The sequence below is a fragment of the Salmo trutta genome, chromosome 26, assembly GCF_901001165.1.
Source record: "Salmo trutta chromosome 26, fSalTru1.1, whole genome shotgun sequence".
NCBI classification, from domain to species: Eukaryota; Metazoa; Chordata; class Actinopteri; order Salmoniformes; family Salmonidae; genus Salmo; species Salmo trutta.
In genome coordinates this window covers 33,016,043-33,042,442 of record NC_042982.1, presented here as the reverse complement: position 1 = coordinate 33,042,442, position 26,400 = coordinate 33,016,043, and the positions used below count along the sequence as shown (strand labels likewise).

The 26,400-nt window shown below is 44.2% G+C and overlaps 1 protein-coding gene across 8 annotated transcripts; it reads left to right on the top strand.

Annotated features, from left to right (window-relative positions):
• Positions 1-207: 207 nt before the first annotated feature.
• On the top strand, positions 208-24,281 carry LOC115163675 (von Willebrand factor A domain-containing protein 5A). 8 transcript variants are annotated; one of them, XM_029715738.1, is made up of 22 exons: positions 208-322; positions 6,558-6,608; positions 8,404-8,606; positions 9,333-9,555; positions 9,899-10,074; positions 10,265-10,379; positions 10,593-10,768; positions 10,963-11,051; positions 11,205-11,349; positions 14,795-14,874; positions 15,315-15,429; positions 15,584-15,742; positions 15,959-16,062; positions 16,351-16,568; positions 16,790-16,819; positions 17,009-17,128; positions 17,307-17,357; positions 17,497-17,514; positions 22,530-22,574; positions 22,797-22,954; positions 23,237-23,360; positions 23,633-24,281. In XM_029715738.1, exons 2-22 carry the CDS (start codon positions 6,566-6,568, stop codon positions 23,710-23,712), a joined length of 2,472 nt encoding a protein of 823 aa, XP_029571598.1. In that variant the 5' UTR covers positions 208-322; positions 6,558-6,565; the 3' UTR covers positions 23,713-24,281. The 8 variants fall into 8 exon arrangements, 7 of the variants coding, with proteins under 7 accessions (XP_029571598.1, XP_029571600.1, XP_029571599.1 ...); XR_003869796.1 differs by lacking the exon at positions 23,633-24,281 and having other exon boundaries at positions 22,530-22,588; XM_029715740.1 differs by lacking the exon at positions 17,009-17,128.
• The last annotated feature ends 2,119 nt before the right edge of the window (positions 24,282-26,400 follow it).

Below are 26,400 nucleotides of genomic sequence, written 5' to 3'. Positions count from 1 at the left end.
TGCTATAGCCAATATAAATAAATGTCTAATAATACGTTTAAAACATTATAAGGTATTAAAAACCCGCGCTACAGACGCAAGAACAACGATTGGTTGAATAGGCTCTGTCTTTTTACCAATGGTAAGCAAGATAGCAGGCGTGACTATGAACACTGGCCAATGAGTTGATTGCGCAATGTTTTCTATTGACGTTTATCTTTATAAACCAGGAAGAAGTAGCCTATTCGGATGTTGACGCTACACGGAAGTAGAAATTGTGGGATTCTATCTCCAGGACCAGTAAAAGGAAATCATTGAAAACTAGCCTATCACATATGTAAAGGTAATATGTTACATAACTGCGTCGTTTATAGGATGATTCGCCTATTTATGTGAAAGCATTCAGGTTCTCAAAATACTGTACATTTTACCAGACATATTTCGAAATTACGTATAACCTACTTTGCTTATGATTGTCGGTGGCAAGAAATAGCCATTCAATTCGATATCATCCACATATCACACTGTCCTTATTTTTGGGATGTTTGTTTTATGTTGTTAGAATGGACGCAATGACTGTGCAGAGCAACAAGCAAAGAGACCACGCCTCAGGGTCTGTTCAGGAGTGCGAAACGTTAGAAATGAGTCATGTTGAGGAGACCGGGGGCAATTGTGATTTTTGTGTGTGTTTTTTATTTATTTATTCTAATCCGCAGAGACCACTTGAACTAGTCCTGTCATTTTTTGATATAAGACACTGGGGGTACTTTAGAAGACTCATGTGACCATATGCTAACTGGTAAAATGCACTTCTGTGGGTACTTCAGTGGTACTCTGGACAGAACAAAATGTTCTTGTTGGTACATTAACTGAAAAAGGTTGGGAAACCACTGTTCTACAGGACAGCAAGGCTATTTACATGTATTATTTGTATAATTCATACCATCTTAAAGTTAAAATCACTTGTACTCATAATTTGGCTGCTTGGCTCAGGATCATTGTATTACTGTGCTACAATTGCCCCCAACCCTAACAGTCATGATGGAACCTGATGTGCCTAGCAAGAGACAGCAATAGTCACGTGTCATTCATGTCAATGTTTATCCAACATATAAAATTGTAACTGTAAAATGTCAGTAGAATGCCGCTTTAAAAACACACATTAGTTCAACAACTTCAGACAGAGGCCCGTGATCCTTCCATTACACATCAGAGTCGTTGGAAGAATTGTTGGACTTTAAGGCTCAGGACCGTACAATAAGAATACAAATGAAATACCTGACCTCCAAGTGGCAGGTAGGCGTACCTCCTGACATTATTGACTATTGCATTCCATCCAATTTCACCAGTTCAACCAGAGATTACACTGGATGGACAGATATTGACGTTATTGCATCAGGCTGCTGTGATTTCATTATTTGTTGTTCACAATAACTTCAGGCTTGGAAATGTCCATTTTTACACAAAGCATCTGTTGTATGAGGAATTGCTGTCTGTTCTGGAAAGACCAGTATTGTATTACTGTACAAAGCAATGTTCTTTGTCAGCAAGCAGCAGTTATGGCGCATGATCAACCAGGGCTCGATACTGCGACCAGAACAGTTGTATTTGTGACCATTTGACTTGGCAGAGCGACACACATTTTTAATTGGTCACAATGGTGCTACTGAGAAATGTACCTGGTCATGGTAGTTTTTAGTTCACAATTTGCTTTTGAAATTTGTATTAAAATGAAATGATTTATTCAAACAGCAATGTGCAATTGACCAAAATTAAACCAACTTTCTGAAGAAGCAAAAACAGCACGGGAATGCCCCTGTCCGTGTGCATCAGGGCTCCACATAGAGGGCTGCACAGTTAGTCAATGTTGCACTGGAGTGTTTAGCCTGTCAGTGCCAGTAAAGAAAAAAAATTCTTGTGATAATGCTATTTTTAATCTAGGCTATATAATTGATTAAAATACATGGATTCCCGACTATTAATCACAAGTGCGCTGCACACATATAAATCAGAGATCATCAACTACATTCAGCCACGGCTGATATTTTTCTTGAGCAGATGGTCGTGGACCGTAACATAATTACAAATCATTTGAAGACTGCATATTGACCGCACGAATCCCAAACAGATATATTTGACTAAAACAATCATTTGAAACCTTGCATACATTTGAGTACAATCACTTGGGTTTCTCTATTATGCGTGAGAATACTTGGGATGTCCAAAATTAAAATCACTTGGAGCTCATTTCCTGGTGTTTTTACAGTTTTATTTCCAACAATTAAAAATATATTAAAAAATGAAAATTTAAGTTAGGGAACCCTGCAATAGTCTCTTTTGGAATAGAGAATGCACAGCTTTCAAACGTTTGGTTGTTGAGTGGCGTTGAAAGTGTTATAAAGTGTTGGTTGAATATTTGCAATGCCAAATTCAGTCAACGGAATAAGCCTACCTTAAATGATATTTTGGCCTTGAAAAGTAATTGATGTTATGGTAGCAGATTTAGAACTTCTACTGCTCCAATATAATTATTCTGTGATTTCATTTCAGATCAGTTTATATGATAGATGTTGCAGCTTTCATTTTGTTTCCCACTGTTGCAATTGAAGGGTGTTGCGCTAGTCTGTTGTACTTGTTGAGGTAAAACCGTGTGCGGTTATTATGAGCAAGACCTCAAATGTTTGGTTCAACTTGGTTTTCCATACAAGCGCCTCGCGGTCAACTTGGTTTTCCATACAAGCGCCTCGCGGTCAACTTGGTTTTCCATACAAGCGCCTCGCGGTCAACTTGGTTTTCCATACAAGCACCTCGCCAGTCTCCATGTCACCCCTGTTGATGAGGATGGAGTCTTGTCCAGTCTGGTTCCTCCTGAAGTCCACAATCAACTGCTTTATTTTGCTGATGTTGAAGGAGAGGTTGTTTACATGGCGCCACGCCATCAGAGTGCCTACCTCCTCCCTGTAGTCTGTCACGTAGTTGCTGGTAATCAGGCCTACTACTGTCGTGTTGACAATGGAATTGGAACTCTGTTAGGCACGCAGTCGTGGGTACACGGAATATAGGAGGGGACTGAGGACGCACCCTTGTGTCCCCCGTGTTGAGAATCAATGCCAAGGAGGTAATGTTGCCTACATTCACCGCCTGGGGGGGGCGACCCGTCAGGAAGTCCAGGACCCAGTTCAGACACAGGGCTGTCAGCTTTGTAATGAGCTTATAGGGCACTCTGGTATTGAAGGCCGAGCTGTAGTCGATGAACAGCATCCTCATTCTCCGTCATGTTTATTGTGTGAACGTGCATGCTTGAGCATGTATAGATACACCTGGCCTGCGCGCCAAGATCTGGCCACACCTATTCTTTAGAAGTGCCTGTTTTGGGATGTTCACGTCTGTTCACATTCCGGGCATCCGAGCGGAAATGGAGAAACTCGCCTCCCTGCGGACCTGGCATCCTTTCACTCCCTCCTCTCTACATTTTCCTCTTCTGTTTCTGCTGCTAAAGCTACTTTCTACCACTCTAAATTCCAAGCATCTGCCTCTAACCCTAGGAAGCTCTTTGCCACCTTCTCCTCCCTCCTGAATCCTCCTCCCCCTCCCCCCCTCCTCCCTCTCTGCGGATGACTTCGTCAACCATTTTGAAAAGAAGGTCGGCGACATCCGATCCTCGTTTGTTAAGTCAAACGACACCGCTGGTCCAGCTCACACTGCCCTACCCTGTGCTTTGACCTCTTTCTCCCCTCTCTCTCCAGATGAAATCTTGCGTCTTGTGACGGCCGGCCGCCCAACAACCTGCCCGCTTGACCCTATCCCCTCCTCTTCTCCAGACCATTTCTGGAGACCTTCTCCCTTACCTCACCTCGCTCATCAACTCATCCTTGATCGCTGGCTACGTCCCTTCCGTCTTCAAGATAGTGAGAGTTGCACCCCTTCTGAAAACCTACACTCGATCCCTCCGATGTCAACAACTACAGACCAGTATCCCTTCTTTCTTTTCTCTCAAACTCTTGAACGTGCCGTCCTTGGCCAGCTCTCTTGCTATCTCTCTCAGAATGACATTCTTGATCCAAATCAGTCAGGTTTCAAGACTGGTCATTCAACTGAGACTGCTCTTCTCTGTGTCATGGAGGCTCTCCGCACTGCTAAAGCTAACTCTCTCTCCTCTGCTCTCATCGTTCTAGACCTATCTGCTGCCTTTGATACTGTGAACCACCAGATCCTCCTCTCCACCATCTCCGAGTTGGGCATCTCCGGCGCAGCCCACGCTTGGATTGCGTCCTACCTGACAGGTCGCTCCTACCAGGTGGCGTGGCGAGAATCTGTCTCCGCACCACGTGCACTCACCACTGGTGTCCCCCAGGGCTCTGTTCTAGGCCCTCTCCTATTCTCGCTATACACCAAGTCACTTGGCTCTCTCATATCCTCACATGGTCTCTCCTATCATTGCTATGCAGACGACACACAATTAATCTTCTCCTTTCCCCCTTCTGATAACCAGGTGGCGAATCGCATCTCTGCATGTCTGGCAGACATATCAGTGTGGATGACGGATCACCACCTCAAGCTGAACCTCGGCAAGACGGAGCTGCTTTTCCTCCTGGGGAAGGACTGCCCGTTCCATGACCTCGCCATCACGGTTGACAACTCCATTGTGTCCTCCTCCCAGAGTGCTAAGAACCTTGGCGTGACCCTGGACAACACCCTGTCGTTCTCCACCAACATCAAGGCGGTGACCCGATCCTGTAGGTTCATGCTCTACAACATTCGCAGAGTACGACCTTGCCTCACACAGGAAGCGGCGCAGGTCCTAATCCAGGCACTTGTCATCTCCCGTCTGGATTACTGCAACTCGCTGTTGGCTGGGCTTCCTGCCTGTGCCATTAAACCCCTACAACTCATCCAGAACGCCGCAGCCCGTCTGGTGTTCAACCTTCCCAATTTCTCTCACGTCACCCCGCTCCTCCGCTCTCTCCAATGGCTTCCAGTTGAAGCTCGCATCCGCTACAAGAACATGGTGCTTGCCTACGGAGCCGTGAGGGGAACGGCACCTCCATACCTTCAGGCTCTGATCAGTCCCTAAAGCAACCAACAAGTGCTCAGCATATGTGGGAACTCCTTTAAGACTGTTGAAAAAGCATTCCAGGTGAAGCTGGTTGAGAGAATGCCAAGAGTGTGGAAGCTGTCAAGGCAATGAATGGGTGGCTACTTTAACCATCTAAAATGTTTTTTTATTTGTGTAACACTTTTTCTGTTACTACATGATTTCATATGTGCTATTTCATCGTTTTTGATGTCTTCACTATTATTCTACAATGTAGAAAATAGTACAAATAAAGGCAAACCCTTGAATGAGTAGGTGTGTCCAAACTTTTGACTGGTACTGTACATCATCCCATGTATAGAACCACAAGACTGAACTTCACTCAACTTTCTAGAGTTTTCCCTATTGGTTAACACTATCAACGTTTCCCTTTACTGTGTCAATTGTGATTGAATCAACACAATATTACCCACTATCAATTCAACATAACAAAACGAACTACGCAAGAGATTGTCATATGAAGAATTCATTAGAGTAGGATTTTATTGTGCACGACTGAGCCCATACTGTACACCGAACGGTGCGGCATAACTAATCAGAGCTGCAGTAGGCCTATATGCAAATTGACCATTGCCATATTTGGATCTGTGCCATTTACTTTGAACTGGACTGTGTTTACAGCTGTGGTCTTGAGTAGATGCGCTTGTTTGGAGATCAAAGCGAGAGCTGCATGTAGCCACGTGTGCACATGTTGTTCATATTCTTGTACATTGTTTGTGTTGTACTTTGAGACAGGCTTGAATACGTTAAGTAGCCAATAGGCAGAGGTTAGCATGATTTGTCTGATTCTCTGTAATAATGGTTTGTGAATAATAATGCATTTTATTTTGAAAAGTGGCTTCTTGCATCGAAACAACACAACCATTTTTTTGTCACCTCCTTGTCTGAAGGACAACTGGATAAACCGGTTCATGTCAAGCTCTGCATGTTTTTTTAAAAGTCTCATGGAATGAAGCCTACATTGAACACCACTCATTGACTGCTACAGTAGACCGAATGATAATACAGCTATGTCAATGTTAAAATGTTATGGGATACATTTTCTCCATTGTTTTTGATGGTAGGCCACTCTGGTAGACCTACATAATGATCAAATAGCCACAGTAGCCTACTTGGCCACTGTTGAAACTGTATCTTAAAGCGGGTACAGCCTCAGTGTTCACAATTAAACGCCCGCTGGAAGTTACACAGAATTTTCACAATGTTCAAGATTGCATTCAGTGGACTTGAAATTTGCTCAGTACCCCAAAAAATTAGAGGGAACATTTGTTGTAGAGCCCTGCCAACATGGTTAGATGATGAACTTCTCAATTACTCTCATTCTACTGTCAGTAGTTTCATTCTGTGGCTGCCTTTATAAAACAATTTATCATAGACACTTGGCATATTACGATTAACTGTTCACTGTTGCATGGCAATTAACTTCATTAAAGTAACAGGCCGGTACCAGGACAATGATATGACACCTGACTTCTCCATGCAGGAGCCAAAATGGTGAACTGCTGTGGATTGGTAACTGTCAAGAATGAACCAGGTACGGTTTGGAAGTAGACATGATAGTTTACTTCCGGTGTCTATTTCTTTTCCTTTTTTATGAAATAAATACTTCAGAACATTTCACCACATTTACAGTTGAAGTCGGAAGTTTACATACACTTAGGTTGGAGTTATTAAAACTCGTTTTTCAACCACGCCACAAATTTCTTGTTACCAAAACTATAGTTTTGGAAAGTCAGTTAGGACATCTACTTTGTGCATGACACAAGTCATTTTTCCAACAATTGTTTACAGACAGATTATTTATCTTATAATTCACTGTATCATAATTCCAGTGGGCCAGAAGTTTACATACACTAAATTGACTGTGTCTTTAAACAGCTTGGAAAATTCCAGCAAATGATGTCATGGCTTTAGAAGCTTCTGATAGGCTAATTGACATCATTTGAGTAAATTGGAGGTGTACCTGTGGATGTATTTCAAGGCCTACCTTCAAACTCAGTGCCTCTTTGCTTGACATCATGGGAAAATCTAAAAGAAATCAGCCAAGACCTCAGAAAATAAATTGTAGACCTCCACAAGTCTGGTTCATCCTTGGGAGAAATTTCCAAATGCCTGAGGGTACCACGTTCATCCGTACAAGCAATAGTACGCAAGTATGAACACCATGGGACCACGCAGCCGTCACATCGCTCAGGAAGGAGACGCGTTCTGTCTCCTAGAGATGAACGTACTTTGGTGTCAAAGCGCAAATCATCCCAGAACAACAGCAAAGGACCTTGTGACGATGCTGGGGGAAACAGGTACAAAAGTATCTATATCCACAGTAAAACGAGTCCTATATCGACATAACCTGAAAGGCAGCTCAGCAAGGAAGAAGCCACTGCTCCAAAACCGCCATTTTAAAAAAGCCAGAATACGTTTTGCAACTGCACATGGGGACAAATATCGTACTTTGTGGAGAGATGTCCTCTGGTCTGATGAAACAAAAATAGAACTGTTTGGCCATAATGACCATCGTTATGTTTGGAGGAAAAAGCGGGATGCTTGCAAGCTGGAGAACACCATCCCAACCGTGAAGCACAGCGGTGACAGCATCATGTTGTGGGGGTGCTTTGCTGCAGGAGTGACTGGTGCACTTCACAAAATAGATGGCATCATGAGGCAGGAAAATTATGTGGTTATATTGAAGCAACATCTCAAGACATCAGTCAGGAAGTTAAAGGTCACAAATGGGTCTTCCAAATGGTCTTCCAAATGGACAATGACCCCAAGCATACTTCCAAAGTTGTGGCAAGATGGCTTAAGGACAACAAAGTCAAGGTATTGGCCATCACAAAGCCCTGACCTCAATCCTATAGAAAAATTGTGGGGAGAACTGAAAAAGCGTGTGCGAGCAAGGAGGCCTACAAACCTGACTCAGTTACACCAGGTCTGTCAGGAGGAATGAGCCAAAATCCACCCAACTTATTGTGGGAGCTTGTGGAAGGCTACCCGAAAAGATTGACCCAAGTTAAACAATTTAAAGGCAATGCTACCAAATACTAATTGAGTGTATGTAAACTTCTGACCCACTGGGAATGTGATGAAGGAAATAAAAGCTGAAATAAATCATTCTCTCTACTATTATTCTGACATTTCATATTCTTAAAATGAAGTGGCGATCCTAACTGACCTAAGACAGGGAATTTTTACTAGGATTAAATGTCAGGAATTGTGAAAAACTGAGTTTAAATGTATTTGGCTAAGGTGTATGTAAACTTATGATTTCAACTGTATATTGCTTTTCTCTAAATAAAATCTGTTGCTCCATCCATCCCTACCTCTCTCAGTGCCTCTGAAGAGTATTGCTGTGGAAGTGAGTGTGCAGGGGCATGTGGCCACCGTGAGCTCCACTCTGCAGTATGAGAACCAGGAGCAGAGCCCTCTGGAGGCCATCTTTGTTTTCCCTCTGCCGGGAGAGGCTGCTGTCTGCAGGTTCAGCGCAAAGATAGGACAGATTGAGGTGGTGGCTGAGGTTCAGGAGAAACAGAAGGTGAGGAGAGATGACAAGTCAATAATGAGACAAATGCAACTATAGACATTTTTTATGACATTTTCTGAGATCTACAAAAGTATTATTTATTGCAGGATTTGGGTTAATTTCACATTAATATCAATCAATAACATGTTAGTACAAGTGTTGTTACTAGTGTAGAGCGTTACTACACAGTTTTAAGAGAAACTTGGTGTAAAATGTTACCGGCCAGCTAACCTGGCCCCATTTCCATCATGGCAACCTAATAATCCCTTCATTCCTAATTGGCAAATATCACTCCTCGCCTCTCCACCATGGGATCTGGTGTGTGGTGAGCGTTCTGGTACAAAATGGTTGCTGTGCATCACCCAGGTGGGTACCACACATTGATGGTGGATGAGATGAGTTTCCCCCTTACTATGTAAAGTGCTTTTGGTACCTCAGTTGGTAGAAAGGCTCTATATAAATCCAATCCATTGCTTATAATTATCACTTTATGGTTAACCAGCAGTCTATGACCTACAGGGCTTCAAAAGTTATTCAGATGTTTGTTGACAGCTCTCTGCTCTCAGTATTCGACTTTGACCCTGTAAAACTGGTTCCCAACCTACTGCTTTGTCAAAGCGACTCTGTCAAACCCCATTGACCTGACTAGTGTCAGTCAGACACAACCTTCCCCTGGATGTATGCTACTGTACTATACTGTGTGTCAGGTTGATGATGTGTTCCTCTGTCCCTCCTCAGGCACAGGAGCAGTATGATGACGCATTGAGCTCTGGACAGCAGGCCTTCCTATTGGAGGAGAGTGATGAGAGCCCGGACGTGTTCAAGCTGAGTGTGGGTAGTCTGCCTCCAGGGGAGAAGGCCTCTGTCAGCCTGGATTATGTGACAGAGCTGGCTGTACAGGCTGACGACGGCCTGAGGCTCTGCCTGCCCGCCGTGCTCAACCCCCACTACCAACCCCAGGGTAAGAACATGGGCCCCTGTATAGAGACACAAACCACTAAAACATCATAGGGCAGTGCAAAACAAAGTAAAAACCTTGTGGGCAGCAGTGTGACTAGGAACCAGTACCTGGTCCCATAGGGCAGTGGTCTTCAGTCCTGTTATTGAAGACCCACAGGGGATGGTGCAGGCTTTAGTTACAGTCCCGTTTTAATTAATTAATCATTATTGAATTAATCAAGCTCTTGGTGAGTTGTTGATGAGATGAAAGGAGTGTTAGTGCTAGGCTGGAACAAAAACATTCTAATCTGTGGGTCTCTCTCTCCCCTCTCTCTTCCTCTCTCCCTCACCCATCTCTCTCTAAGGGTCAGACAGTGGTAGTGGTGGCAGTGCCCAGGTGTCCTCGGTGCCCGCTGGTTCTGTGCCCTACAGTCTGTCCCTCAGTGCCCATGTGTCGTCCCCTCATCCCATCTCTAGAGTAGAGTCCAACTGTCCCCTGGACCCACTCAACTACCTCAACACAGAGAAAACCCAAGCCACGGTACTGTGTGTGTGTTCATATGTATGTGTAAGTGTGTTGCTTTACGTACGTACGTATGAATGTGTACGCTGTGTGTGTATGTCTGTGTGCTTGCACTCTCACTAGCACCAATAACCATCATAATCCTTCATAGTTGTTCAATTCCCTCTCTGACTGCTCTGCGTTCATGTGAATGTTGTTCTAACTGCAGGTCAGTCTGGCTGCAGGTCATCAGTTTGACCGGGACGTTGAGCTGTTGTTGTATTACCAAGACACCCATCAGCCTACTGCTATAGTAGAGGCAGCACAGGCTTCTGCCAAGCCAGGTGAGGGGGGGTGGGTGTACTCTGTTGTAGATTGGTGGATATGAGATCAATGAGTAGTCTAGTCTACTACCTTCATCCATGTTTACAGAGAGGGACATGGTGAGACTGAGGGAGAGAAGGAGAAAGACTGTTGGAGACTTATTTATTTCTCTCGTTCTTTCTCTCGTTCTCTTTCTCTCGCCCTCACGCTTTCTCTCTCTCTCTCTCCCCCAGGCTCTCTGATGGGTGACCCAGTGGTCATGCTGAGCTTGTACCCAGAGTTCCCCAAGGATGTGATGTCATCTATGACCTCACACGGGGAGTTCCTGTTCGTAGTGGATCGCTCTGGCAGCATGGAATGCCCCATGCACCTTGGGTCTGGGTCACAGGACCGTATTGGCAGTGCCAGGGTATACACACACACACACACACACACACACACAACCCTATTCTAGTGAATGAACAGCTCAATCTGCACAGGATTCACCACGAGGTAGTTTGGAGTTAAATCCAGTACACTGTGATTACTCTGTACTAGTTCTTTAAGACTGTCCTATAAGGTTTATTGAAGAGTAAAGACACTTGTTGGACATCTCTCTTGCAGGATACTCTGCTGCTCTTGCTGAAAAGCCTGCCCATGGGCTGCTACTTCAACATCATTGGCTTTGGGTCCAGTTATGAGTCCTTCTTTTCGTGAGTGTTTTCTCCTTCCAACCCGTTTCAATCATGTTTACATTGAATCATTTGCAGCAGGTAGGGGAAGGATTCAAATGTCCATGGCTTGGGTCTGTAATATGTTGTGGTGATGACCCTTTGACCTTGTGTGTATATCTATCTGGATGTCAGAAAGAGTGTGGAGTACAGCCAGAAGACTATGGATGAGGCTCTGCAGAAGGTGAAAGAAATGAGGGCTGACCTGGGAGGTACAGAGATCCTCCAGCCTTTAAAACACATCTACAGCCAGCCCTGCCTCCCCGACCAGCCCAGACAGGTAGCTAATACATCTTACGTACCTTACAGTGCCTTAGACCGAGTGGCGCAGCGGTCTAAGGTACTGCATCTCAGTGCTAGAGGCGTCACTACAGACCCTGGTTCAATTTGCCCAGCTTTGTCCGGATTAGTGTTTGGCCTGGGTAGGCCGTCATTGTACATAAGAATTTGTTCTTATCTGACTTGCCTAGTTAAATAATAATAAAAATAATAATAATATACACACAAACACTCCCATAGAGAAATGCCTGTACTTTCTGTAACGATGCTTCCATTGAAACATAACCTCATGCGTTGCTTTACTGTGGGTGTCACAACCCACAGGAAAAAACAGGCTGCTTAAGTATGGCTTCCAATCAGAGACAACGAAAGACACCTGCCTCTGATTGGAAACCATACTCGGCCACACATAGAAAATGAACATAGAAAATGAAAACCACAACAAATCCCCATCAAACAAACCAACCCCAAAACAACACCCCCTGCCACGCCCTGACCATAATACAAGGACAAATGACCCCTTTTACTGGTCAGGACGTGACAGTACCCCCCCCAAAGGTGCAGACCCCGACTGGACCTCAAAACAAAAAAAAAACACAAAAACAACCCCAAACCTGAAGGGAGGGTGGCCACCGTCAACGACGGTTCCTGTGCTACCCTTCGACAATCCTCCCACTACGGAGGTGGCTCTGGCTCTGGGCGTAGCTCCCGTTCTGAAGGCTCTTGGCTGCAGACCACCGCTGAAGGCTTTTGGCTGCAGACCACCGCTGGAGGCTCTTGGCTGTAGACCACCGCTGGAGGCTCTTGGCTGCAGACCACCGCTGGAGGCTCTTGGCTGCAGACCACCGCTGGAGGCTCTTGGCTGCAGATCACCGCTGGAGGCTCTTGGCTGCAGATCACCGCTGGAGGCTCTTGGCTGCAGATCACCGCTGGAGGCTCTTGGCTGCAGATCACCGCTGGAGGCTCTTGGCTGCAGATCACCGCTGGAGGCGCTTGGCTGCAGACCACCGCTGGAGGCATTTGGCTGCAGACCACCGCTGGAGGCTCTTGGCTGCAGACCACCGCTGGAGGCTCTTGGCTGCAGACCACCGCTGGAGGCTCTTGGCTGCAGACCACCGCTGGAGGCTTTTGGCTGCAGACCACCGCTGGAGGCTTTTGGCTGCATACCACCGCTGGAGGATTATCACTGGAGGCTCTGGGCCATGGATTATCACTGGAGGCTTCGTGCCATGGATCATCCCTACAGGCTCCGGGCCATGGATCATCACTGGAGGCTTCGTGCCATGGATTATCCCTACAGGCTCCGGGCCATGGATCATCCCTACAGGCTTCGTGCCATGGATCATCACTGGAGGCTTCGGACCATGGATTATCACTGGAGGCTTCGTGCCATGGATTATCACTGGAGGCTTCGGACCATTGATCATCACTGGAGGCTTCCTACGGGGAGCTGGAACCGGTCTCACCAGACTGGGGAGACGCACTGAGGACCGCGTGCTCAAAGCAGGCACCGGCCGTACTGGGCTATGGAGGTGTACTAGAGGAAGAGTGCGCGAAGTAGGCACAGGGTACACTGGGTCTTGGAGACGCACTGGAGGTCTGGAGCGCACGGCCTGCACAACCCGTCCTGGCTGGATGGTCACTGTAGCCCGGCACGGGCGGAGCGCTGGCACAGGGCGAACTGGGCTGTACTGGGGAATGAGGGCTGCCGTGCGTAGAGCAGGCGCAGGATAAACTAGGCGGCCAGATGCGCTGAGCAGGCACACTCCTTCCTGGCTGAGTGCCAACTCTAGCACGGCAACGCTGCGGAGCCCGTACCGACCGCACCGGACTGTGCGTGCGGATGGGCGAGAGAGTGCGCATCACCCCGTAATGCATCGCTCGCCCCTCTGCCCGCCTGCTCAGTCGTGCCCTCTCCGCCAGTACCTCCTTCCCTGAATCTCGCGTCAAGCTCAGTGCTTGACTCCATGACTGGCACCGGTTTGCTCCACAGCTCTCTCCTGTACGCCCGGGAAGTTAGGTCAGAGCTCCCCCTGACCTAGCCAAACTACCCGTATGCCTTGCCTTTCGGTGCGTATAAAGCCTCGTAGTAACGCCGTTCCGCCTTCGCTGCCTCTATCTCCTCCGGCGGGCGGCGATACTCTCCAGGTTGCCTCCATGGTCCTTTACCATCCAGGATTTCCTCCCAGGTCCAGGACTCCAGATAACTCTCCTGTTGCTCCCTTCCACGCTGCTTGGTCCTTCGTCGGTGGGTGGTTCTGTCACATCTGTCGGAAGGATTGGACCAAAGCGCAGCGTGTTGAGTGCTCATCTTTGTTTATTAGAGTAAGTGAACACTTAAACAAAACATAACACAACGACATACGACAGTTCCGTAAGGTACACGGATTATACGAAGAACAACCACCCACAACCCACAGGAAAAAACAGGCTGCCAAAGTATGGCTTCCAATCAGAGACAACGAAAGACACCAGCCTCTGATTGGAAACCATACTCGGCCACACATAGAAAATGAACATAGAAAATGAAAACTAGAACAAATCCCCATGAAACAAACCAACCCCAAAACACACCAAAACAACACCCCCTGCCACGCCCTGACCATACAACAATGACAAATTACTCCTTTTACTGGCCAGGACGTAACAGTGGGTTATACAATGACATTAGGGATGATGTTTTTCGTCAGCTGTCCAGCCAAAATGATAGTTAAAATTATCTAGATGAAAATAATAAATTGTGTGCAATGTTATCAGGTAACAATAATGTAAATGCCTCTGCTAAAGCCTGCCACCGTATCCTCCAACAGACATTTCTTTACAAGTTCCTGAATGTCCTTTTATCTACTTTACTTAGCTTTGTTTATGCATACGTGTATAGATGACGCAATGTATAACGACTGTTTCCCAAAGTATAGATGATGTCATGTCTTTTTGATGACGCCAAAGGAACCACTGGACCATGTTTGACTAGGTTTGTTTTTTTAGGGTCTCAACTATCTGAGTGGTCAACAAAAATCTGTCTGTTATTGAATCATTGTGGAGTGGCATTTTAATCTTTTTTTCTAATCATCTCACTCATTGGCCTTCTATATACCTTACACACACTGTGATTCATACAGGTTCCTCCTGAAACACCTGAAACTCCTCCCACCTTTCCATGTGTAACATGCAGGATATGAATCCTGGTCTCCCACGGGAGCAACCAATGTCTTAGACCATGAGGAAATTCCCTCTTGGGCTTTGGGCATGTTTAGTTACAGAGTAAAACCCTAGCAAACAGTGTATTTTGAGTGTGGTATTTACAGTAATACGCCTGGCTTACTGGGACAGCAAATAGACTTGTGTTTTTGGTTACTAAGGAAACATACTCAGTATACTTCAGTGCTGCACGTACATTATTTAACGTTGACACATGATCAACATACCCGCTCTGTCTTCCACAGCTCTTCCTGTTCACTGACGGTGAGGTGGGGAACACCAAGGAAGTCCTGGATCTGGTGAAGACGAACGCCGGTTCTCACAGGTGGGCCCACAAGCACTGTTTCCCCTATCATTACCTAGTTTGGGCAGAGATCCCACAGCAAGCTCTGTCACCTCCCACCTGAAAGAATTTGACTAACTGGTTTTAATAGAGTTTGTTACAGAACCCATTGCACCTGTCTGGAAAGTAAAGCTCTAACCACTGGTCTTTTTGACTCAAAAGATGAATTGTAAAACCCAATCTAAAGTAAACCTACCCAACCTGTCTGTGAGCAGCAGTGTGGGAGAGTTCTGTAGGTTAGGGGTTTTTCACCCCTGTGAGAACAAAAGCCTTCGTATTGATGATTCTTCCTGTACAGTTATGTGTTTTCAGTCACCCCACGAGGACAAGAAAATTATACAAGTGATATGGATTTGGTTGATAGACTTATTTTGGTGTTTGATAACAACAATAAGAGTGTTTCCTGGGTGTGTCCCTGTCAGGTGTTTCTCCTTTGGGATCGGGGAGGGGGCCAGCACTGCTCTCATTTCTGGGGTGGCCAAGCAGGCCACAGGGCACGCGCAGTTTATCACAGGACAGGACAGGATGCAGCCCAAAGTAAGAGAGCTTATCAGTGTGTGTGCATGTGTAAAGTGAGGGCTGTATTGGTTACAAACATTTTCATCGCCTCCCTTACTCTCTTGCTTTTTCTCTTTCCTTTTTTAATGACATTTTTTACCACTCTCCTACCTCCTTCACACCCCTCCCTCAGGCAATGCAGTCTCTCCGGTTTGCCCTGCAGCCAGCTGTGGTGGACATCTCAGTCAAGTGGAATGTCCCAAAGGGGGTGTCTGTCACGCCTCTGTCTCCACCACTCAGAGTGGTCTTCCAGGGTCAAAGGGCAATTCTGTATGCCCAGCTCACTGGGGAGGTGAGGGCTCTGCCTTCTACTGTTCTGAATGTTAATGCTGTTTAACATACAGTACGTCAATGTTGAAATGACACTGTTAAGGTCATAACTTATTTGCAAGACAACAATTTTTGGGGTCACGGTCCACGTGTTTCACTCAACCCTGTATTTCCTTTTTTTCTTTCTCTCGTTCTGTCTGTCTCTTTCTCGCTCTCTCTCATTCTCTCCCCTGCTCAGAGCTCAGGGGACACAGAGGGCTCGGTGACAGTGAAGTACAGCCTGGCCAAGCAGCCTGTTGAGAACCAGCTGAGCTTCAGTCTTAAGCCTGCAGAGGACACTGGGTAAAAACAACACTGCAGGCCTTGGTCAGATGCATTAAGGGAATGTGCCACTATTTACAGGCAAGACTGCCATGATGCTCCATTAACAGAAACTGTGCCAGCACTCCTAATGCATTTCAGCTATGTAGTATGATTTTATATATATAGTACTGTGGGTACCCCCATTTTCTCATCGACCCTCGTCTCCCCCACTCCACCGTCTTAATCTCTCTATCCCTCTTCTCCCACATCTATCTCTTATCTCTCTCTCTCTTTCCTCTACTTCTTCTCTCTATCCCTCCTCTCTAGAATGACCGTCCACAGGCTGGGGGCTCGAACCCTGATCCAATCCCTGGAGGTGGAAGAGAGAGAGCAGGATGGGGAGAAGGAGGGGGTGAAAGAGAAGGTGATAGAGCTCAGCGTCCAATCAGGAGTTAGCAGTGCCTTTACTGCCTTCATCGCTGTCCACAAAGGAGATGGAGAGGCCCTGCAAGGACAGCTGCTACGCAGACAAGTCCCCACACCGAGTGAGTGAGTGTTTGTGTGACGGGGAGAGGCTGTGCAAGGAAATTATTTTATGCAGATATGTAAACAGCTCTAAATAAATGGTAACCGCGAGCTGAAGTGTCTCAAACTGTGCCCTCTGCACGTGTAAGACGGAATCCTCATTGTTTAGTCATTAATGTGTTTTGTGCTTGTACCTTCATGTTTGTAACCAAGTGACCTGTGTTTTTCCCTTCTTTCTCAGTGTTGAATATAAGGGGATGTTCACTGACAGGTTTGTGCTACTTTGCCACTGTTACATTGTTACTGTTGCGGATTCATTTCATTTGAACAAACAATACAAGGTACTTATGCAAATTGAATTGACTGATTTATTCTTTAAAGTAATACCATTGTTTTTGTGGGTGGAAATCTAACCACTTTATAATTTGTGTTGTGGATCTTGTGTTCATGTTTTGTGCAGATTGGGATTTTAGCAGTAGTGTAGATAAGGTACTTGAGCGCGATATGAAACTATCTGAACTCGATGACCGAGCTGATCAGCTTATGTGCTCTACGTCAGAGTTTGAGGTCGGCACAAAGAGTAAGTGTAAGATGCGTAAAAGAAACAGTAAGCACCAAGTCTATTTAGTTTAGAAACAAATTTGCATGATTTGTGGACATTACCATATTTCAATTATGCATAAGTATCACTAATGAGTTTATAATAAACATACTAATTCTAAACCCTGTTAATACAATCACTGTTCATTTGTATTAAGGTATGTCTGCTAAGAAGAAGGCCAAAGGTTCACTCGCCTCTAGGGTGAAGGGTACGTTTAAACTACCCTTGTTAAGTTTAAAAAAAGAAATACATTTTAATTTGTGTGATTCGTGTTGAATGATTGAGGAAGTTACTAATACTGCTCTTTGTCCTTTACCTCCTGGTTTCTTGTGTCCTGGTGCAAGTAGGATTCTTCTCTAAACAACGTATGTAATTTGCAAACTTTTTAATATTTTATTTTGACTGTATTATTCACAGCACAAATATTTTACTGCGATAATTAGGGTGAGGGTGACCCAGTTAGCCACTGGCGATTATAATGGTGCGGTTGAGGTATTAGGTTCCAGTAAATCAAATCAAATGTTATTTGTCACATACACATGGTTAGCAGATGTTAATGCGAGTGTAGCGAAATGCTTGTGCTTCTAGTTCCAACCATGCAGTAATATCTAACAAGTAATCTAACAATTTCACAACTACCTTATACACAAGTGTAAAGGAATGAATAAGAATATGTACATAAAAATAAATGAATGAGTGATGGCCGAACGGCATAGGCAAGATGCAGTAGATGGTATAGAGTACAGTATATACATATGAGATGAGTAATGTAGGGTATGTAAACATTATATAAAGTGGCATTGTTTAAAGTGGCTAGTGATAAATGTATTACCTCAATTTTTCCATTATTAAAGTGGCTAGATTTGAGTCAGTATGTTGGCAGCAGCCACTCAATGTTAGTGATGGCTGTTTAACTGTCTGATGGCCTTGAGATAGAAGCTGTTTTTCAGTCTCTCGGTCCACGCTTTTATGCACCTGTACTGACCTTGCCTTCTGGATGATAGCGGGGTGAACAGGCAGTGGCTCGGGTGGTTGTTGTCCTTGATGATCTTTTTGGCCTTCCTGTGACATCGGGTGGTGTAGGTGTCCTGGAGGGCAGGTAGTTTGCCCCCGGTAATGCATTGTGCAGACCTCACTACCCTCTGGAGAGCCTTACGGTTATGGGCGGAGCAGCTGTTGTACCAGGCGGTGATACAGCCCGACAGGATGCTCTCGATTGTGCATCTGTAAAAGTTTGTGAGTGTTTTTGGTGACAAGCCGAATTTCTTCAGCCTCCTGAGGTTGAAGAGGAACTGCTGCGCCTTCTTCACCACTCTGTCTGTGTGGGTGGACTATTTCAGTTTGTCCGTGATGTGTACGCCGAGGAACTTAAAACTCTCCACCCTCTCCAGTACTGTCCCGTCAATGTGGATAGGGGGCTGCTCCCTCTCCTGTTTCCTGAAGTCCACGATCATCTCCTTTGTTATGTTGACGTTGAGTGAGAGGTTGTTTTCCTGACACCACACTCCGAGAGCCCTCACCTCCTCCCTGTAGGCCGTCTCGTCGTTGTTGGTAATCAAGCCTACCACTGTAGTGTCGTCTGCAATCTTGATGATGGAGTTGGAGGCGTGCATGGCCACGCAGTCGTGGGTGAACAGGGAGTACAGGAGAGGGCTGAGAACGCACCCTTGTGGGGACCCAGTGTTGAGGATCAGCGGGGTGGAGATGTTGTTACCTACCCTCACCACCTGGGGGCGGCCCATCAGGAAGTCCAGGACCAGTTGCACAGGGCGGGGTCAAGACCCAGGGTCTCGAGCTTAAGGACGAGTTTGGAGGGTACTATGGTGTTAATTGCTGAGCTGTAATCGATGAACAGCATTCTTACATAGGTATTCCTCTTGTCCAGATGGGTTAGGGCAGTGTGATTGCGATTGCGTCGTCTGTGGACCTATTGGGGCGGTAAGCAAATTGGAGTGGGTCTAGGGTGACAGGTAGGGTGGAGGTGATATGGTCCTTGACTAGTCTCTCAAAGCACTTCATGATGACGGAAGTGAGTGCTACAGGGCAGTAGTCATTTAGCTCAGTTACCTTAGCTTTCTTGGGAACAGGAACAATGGTGGCCCTCTTGAAGCATGTGGGAACAGCAGACTGGGATAAGGATTGATTGAATATATCCGTAAACACACCAGCCAGCTGGTCTGCGCATGCTCTGAGGACGCGGACGGGGATGCCGTCTGAGCCTGCAGCCTTTCGAGGGTTAACGCGTTTAAATGTTTTACTCACGTTGGCTGCAGTGAAGGAGAGCCCGCAGGTTTTGGTAGCGGGCCGTGTCAGTGGTACTGTATTGTCCTCAAAGCGAGCAAAGAAGTTGTTTAGTCTGTCTGGGCACAAGACATCGTGATCCGCGATGGGGCTGGTTTGTATTTTGTAGTCCGTGATTGGCTGTAGACCCTGCCACATACCTCTCGTGTCTGAGCCGTTGAATTGCGATCCCATTTTGTCTCTATACTGACGCTTAGCTTGTTTGATTGGCTTGCAGAGGGAATAGCTACAATGTTTGTATTCGGTCATGTTTCCGGTCACCTTGCCCTGATTCAAAGCAGTGGTTCGGCATTCAGTTTTGCGCGAATGCTGCCATCAATCCACGGTTTCTGGTTGGGGAATGTTTTAATAATATGTAACCGTTTCGATCATTTGTTGTCCCATCAAACGTTGCCCATTCTGAAGGGAAGCCATTAGTGCCTGGAGATTTGTTTGCTTTCAGATGAGATATTGCATTATTCATTTCTGAAGTGGTTATTTCTGAAGTAAGTCTATCATGTTGCTCTGTCGCAATTGAGTGGAGATGAAGTAAAAAAAAAAAAAAAAAAAGCTCTTTCTCTGGTTGCTTGTACAGATTTTTATAGTATGATTCAAATGCATTCTATATTTTATCCAACTTGCATGTAATCTTCTTTGTTTTAGGGTCTTTTATTTTGAAAATATTATTTTGTGCTCGTTGTTTTCTGAGTCTCCATCATTCAGCATGCTTGTATTAAGCCTCTATACAGTATTTATTGGTTTGCTATCAAGGTGTAGAGTTGGGTAAACTCCATTATGATCTGATAAGTCGCTCTGACCGATCCTACAATCCTTAAGCTTGTGCCTTTCTGTACTGTACATACAAAAATTTGTCTAAACTGGAGTATTCAGTGTGGCGGGCTGAGTAAAAAGCATATTCCCTATCTGAGACATGTGGATGTCACGCCATACATGAAGGAGACCTAAATCCTGTAATATCCTATTGATCTTTTTAGCAACCAGGCTCATTTTCCTATTTTGATTTGTGCTGTCCTAATTTGAGTTTAAAATCCATGGTAAAATTCCCTCCACACATAAGAGTGCCAGAGGTTTCTGTGGCAATTAAATCAAACACCTTCCTGTACAAGACCATGTCAATCCCCAGAGGCACGTATACATTAAATAATGTAAATTCCTTTTTATTCAGTTTACATTTAACAAATATAAATCTACCCTTTTATGTCTGATATAAACTCAAAGTTAACTGAATTTGGGATCAAGATTCCAATGCCCCTTCTACCCATTTTATAAGAAGAAAAAAAGGTATTCCTATATCCCATTTTCTTGAGTTCTCGTGTTCAGGAGGGGATAAGGAAGTTTCCCACCAGAATAGTATTTCAACTCTCTCCCGTTTTCTTCTTCGCTATTACCTTACTTCTCTTGATGGCACTCCCAATCCGTTTACATTGAGACTGATGACCTTAAATTCTCGATGACGCATCGATATATACCAAAAAACCTGTGCACCATAACAGCCTGATTAATATGAACCTAAAAATGAACTAAAAAAGTAAACCAGAGTGGGAAAATACTTTGTTATTTGGACTCCCGTGTCAGTGGACTGTCTCTTGCCTCTGGAGTTTGAAAGGCCCCTCACTCAAATATCAAAATCCGTGACGCACCTGTTGAAATCGAAAATAAAAAGGGCAGCCTTTTCGTCACTTAAACACATCGGTTAATTACAAGAGAAAAATATATAGGTCATACGTGCATATCATGAATCCTCCCCATGATATGCCTTTCTGTCACCCTGTTGTCACTGTGTCATTCATTGTTAGCTAATAGATATGTTATTAACTTGACCATACATAATGTGTCCATAAAGGCACGTACTTTTGGCTACTCGCCCTTGCTCAGTAGTGGGGAAAAATAGGGGAGACATTTACCTATTGCAATGTCAACCGTAACAACCCAAAATGTCTAACAGCTAGCGGTAACTATTAAGTCCGTTAAATCTAATTCAGTGTCTTACATCTTCTCACTGGAAATGCCTGAGTCTCTCTCGAATGTGAGCGTCCTCTTGCCGAGGTGACTTGCTTGAGTCTTTCCGCCGGTGAAGACTACTTTCTCCTGGCGGTATACTTCACTGAGATGCCCCTCGACTTCAGGTCCTCCGCCGCCTCGTCTGCATGCTCGTATGTAACCGGGCCATTACATTTTTGCCGGGAATGGTGTTTAAAAGTGAATCCCTTTCTCTTTTAGTGCCTTCTTGATAGGGGTGTATTCCTTACTTCCTTTTCAATATCTCTCCCGTGTAGTCATGATCAAAGAATACTCGTTGGCCTTGGAAGGTAACTGGCTTTTTCCAGGCTGCGCGGGGAAAAACGATGGATTTTGGTGGGACACAGCTGGGGGGTTTTAAGGCCAGAACTCGGTGTGCTCTCTCGAGTCCCAGGTCCATGTCATCTTCAAGTATTTATTTGAATAGACCCTCCACGAATGTGGGCATTGAGTCTTTTTCTGTGCACTCTGCCACGGAATAAAGTCTAATGTTACTACTATGTGGAATATTGTTGAGTTCTGTCACTTTTGCTTGTAGTGCATGATGGCTTTTCAAAGACTGTACACGTGCACCCTTGACTGCAGTGTTCTATGTGTCTGTTTCCCAAATGCACTGATCTACATCCCACAATTAGGATACTTTTGCTGCTGCTAGCTTATTTGCGCTAGCATGCGCCATCTCTGTTTAGTCTACGATTTTAGCTTCTCCTGTCTTGTTACAAACTATTGTTGTAGCTCCACAACCTTTTCCTACTTTCTCCTTTTCCATTTTAAAGTAAGTTACTATAATGCTCAGAGTAAATACTTGAATTTAGGGGGAAAATACCCAACTGATGTGCAGTACAAAAAATCAGGCAGCCATTTCCTAAGTTGTGTCACCGGAAGCCCTCGACAATACACATTTTATAGCTTTATCCTTTTCACATTTCATAGCTTTTACAGAAGTGTTGGAATCACATAATTAATATTGATTTATTTTTTATGGAAGTAAACTGTAATTAGATTATTTAATTAATCAATTATTGATAGACTTGTGTTAATGGGAATGTACTTTTTTCAGGTGCTTGTGAAGTATTGGAATGTGACGAAGACTGTGATGAAGAAGGTCATTTGGGGCAGGTGTTAATGTCTGTGTTAACCTAATTCCAAATACCTGCAAATTGTTACTGTGTTTGATGCTCCCTACATTGTTATTTTTATTGTGACTTTATTACTCAAGCACAGCACAATGATTTAACTGCAACGGTTAGGATTAGAGTTCGGGTTGAGGTATTAATGTACATTATGGAAGCATTTCGATTTCAATTATGTTGTCCAATCCCAATAGACTTTGACTCTCCAGCCCCAACCTCTAAGCCTGTGAGGGACCCTCTCCTCCAGCTGATCTCCCTTCAGAAGGCCTCTGGTTCCTGGGTCCTGGAGGCAGCGTTGGCTGAAGTGCTGGCGAAGACTGAGGAGGAGGTGGCCAAGCCAAAGCCTGCACAGGTGGGTCCACAGAAATAAACTGATATGGCGTTTCCACAGGCAGCATGATGAACCGAAAATAGATGAGCATTCTGCAAGATGATGCACTCTCACAGAGTGTCTGCACGTGTGTCCTATAGAAATACCATCAGATCTGGACAAAGGCATGATGACCATTAAACTGAATCTCATGTCTCAGTGTCCTTATCTTCTGCCTCTTTCCTCTCTCTTTCTCATCTTTCTCTTTCTTTATCCCTTACTTTCTCTGTCTCTCATCTGTCTGCCTGTCTCTCCCTATCTAAGGTGGACCAGGAGGTGTGGGCCACGGTTCTAGCCCTGGTATGGCTCTATGGTTTCAAGACGGAGGCTCAGGAGGATTGGCAGTTTGTGGCCATGAAGGCTGTTTCATGGATCCAGGCTCAGAAAGGTAGCTATAGCTTCCACTCATAGTCCTGGCAACTCTTGTCCTTCATCTGCCCTGATTTGGAAAGAAATTGTTCAGGTGAAAGCAATTTCCTAGTAGGGATCCACCAGATTACTTAAATGACAAATATATTTGTATTTTGAATATAATCATTCACAATACAATGTTGGTGGTATTTTGTCTTCAAACAAGTGTTGAAGATACATTTTGCCCATCATTGCCACCATGATGCCACAGTATAATGTTGCCTGTCCTGTTGATGTTGTGTGTTTCAGTGGCCAGTGTGTCCGAGTGTGTCCAGGCTGGAAACACCCTTCTGGGTTACCAGGTGCAGAAGAACACGCTGGGACTCTGAGAGGTTTACCCTGCCAGTCCTTTCTCTGTCCCCCACACACCTGCTACTCTACCTGGGGTCAAATACACGCGTAACCCTGCCTGCTCCTAGTCCCCTCCTCCAAGCAAACTGGTGGAGCTAGCAACTGTACTGGCCTGAGCAAGCCTAATTATCAACCTCTTACCTATATTAGCCTATTGGCATTTACTGTTGGGACACTTATGTATCTCAATGTATTGGTTGTTATTAACATATCAACATTAATCTACGTGTTACGTATACAGCTAAACTTGTTTAGACTTTGCTTTGGTTATCAATTCCATATAGACTACTGGAAACAATGTGTATGCAGTACTTGTCATCACTAACCAAAATGAAAGCCTTAATTTCTCCAAATGCTTGGTAAAATGCCTTCCCACTGGGCACAGTTGTCAATTCAACATCTATTCCACCTTGGTTCAATGTCATTTTATTGAAATAACGTGGAAACAACATTGATGCGACCAGTGTGTGCCCGGTGGGTTATTATTGTATGTATCCATTATCCATGTATATGGGGCCAAATGCATACAGGAAGGAGTTGTGGACAATACGGAAAGCCAGATGATTGATTTGATTTTATTTTATTTGGATCTCTTTTAGTCCCCATTTGGCCTAATCTTCCAAGAGTCCTTAAATATTAAAATACAATTTATATACGAACACATTTTCACATATAACACACTATTACAAACATACATAATATACTAACGTAATAAACCAATAAATAATCAAAAAAATATGGATTCTTCATCTACTGTAATCCCACAACATTTCTGTGTATTATATTTAAATTGTTTTAAAATAATGTTTAAATTTATATATTGAAAGGTTTCTGGTTTGCTCAGTTAATTTATTCCATTTCTTTATTGCTCTAAATCGAAATGTTATTTTGCCTATTTCTCTTTTCCGTCTAGATAACGCATAGATGGTGGACAATCTATTCCTAGTATTTACGGAATGTCTGTCTCTTACCAACTGATTACCGTTGTGAATTGTACTTGGCCGTTTTAAATGATGTATATTATGAAATAAAATAAGCATGTTTTTTTCAATTATCTTGTCGATTGATGACCAACCAAGAACATTGCGTATGACTGCAACAGAAAAACCATATCTCCACCGTAAAACAATCCTTGCTGCTTTGTTCTGTGCAATCTGCAGCCTCCTAACTTCACTTGATGATGCATTTCCCCAGACCACAGAACAGTAGTTCACTTGACTCTCAATTAAAGCTTGTGTTATTTGCTTAAGAATTTTTCCTGGTAAATATTTAGCTATCCTTCTGATTATACATGCTGTTTTAATATTTTTTTTACATAGATTAGTTATTTGAGATGACTATGATAAGCAGTTGTCTAGCTGCACTCCTAATAGTTTGGTTTCTGCCACTTCTTCAATTTGTACTCCTCCCATACTTAATTGTATCCCATGCTGTTTTGGCCTTTTCCTAGTGGAACAGACCAACATAACTTTGGTTTTCTTGGTGTTTAAAACAAGTTTATTCTGGCAAACCCACTCCCTAATATTCTCCAAATCTCCTTGTAAAGCTTGCTGTACCTGTTGAACCGATTGTCCTGCTGCATAAATTGTAGTATCATCTGCAAATATAGTAGCTTGAGTTTCAGCTAGGGCATAGGAAAGGTCGTTGGTATATATTAAATAAAGAAGTAGCCCAAGGCAGCTGCCCTGCGGTATTCCACAGTTTAAAGCATGATGGGGAGAAAATAAACCATTGATATAGGTGGACTGTTTCCTGTCAGTTAGATATGACTGTACCCAATTCAATGCTACCTCCTTAAAACCATAATGCATTAATTTTGTCAAAATTATCTCACGATCCACTAAATCAAATGCTGCACTGAAATCTAAAAATAGTACCCCCACAAACTTGCCATTATCCATAGCATTGAGCCACTGGTCAGTCATATCAACCAATGCAGTGGTAGTGGAATGATTTTTGCGATAAGCATGCTGATTGGCTGTAATCAGATCATTATTTTCCATGTACTCCCATATTTGTCTACTCACAATACCCTCCAATATCTTACTGAGTGTAGGGAGTAGACTAATTGGTCGACTATTGGCAGGAGTAGCGGGTTCTTTGCAGTCTTTTGGAATAGGACAAAGTTTAGCATGCTTCCATACATTTGCAAACATCCCCTTTTCCAGTGACCAATTAAATATGTATCTCAGTGGAACTGCAATCTGGGGAGCAGCACAGCGAAGCAAAAAATTGTCCATAAGATCATAACCTGTAGATTTCCCATCAGGTAATGACTTCAAAAGGTTTAACACCTCCTCCACTGACACCGTTTGCAGACTAAAAGAGCAGATCTTGTTGCTCATAATATGATCATCAATCCATTGGACAATAGCTTGTTTGGAAGAATGTATGTTTACATTGCTCAGTAAATAAATTTTCTTGGTGAAAAAATCTGCAAAATGATTAGCAATATCAACTGGTTTTGTTATTATTCTCCCGTCAACCTCCACACTAAATGGGCATGATGAGATAGATGTACCAAGTAAACCCTTAACTGTGTTCCATACCTTTTTAGAATCATTTTTACAATCAATAAAAGCATTGTTGAGAAATAACTTTTTTTTCCTTCGATTCAATTTAACTGCATAATTACGCAATGTTCTATAATTCTGTTCATCAATTTC

Excerpts from the sequence above, each read along its gene's own strand:
- LOC115163675 (XM_029715738.1), top strand. The coding sequence starts at position 6,566 with ATGGTGAACTGCTGTGGATTGGTAACTGTCAAGAATGAACCAG. Across the intron at positions 16,820-17,008 it reads AAGGGGATGTTCACTGACAG|ATTGGGATTTTAGCAGTAGT; the intron begins GTTTGTGCTACT and ends TGTTTTGTGCAG. Across the intron at positions 17,129-17,306 it reads GTTTGAGGTCGGCACAAAGA|GTATGTCTGCTAAGAAGAAG; the intron begins GTAAGTGTAAGA and ends ATTTGTATTAAG.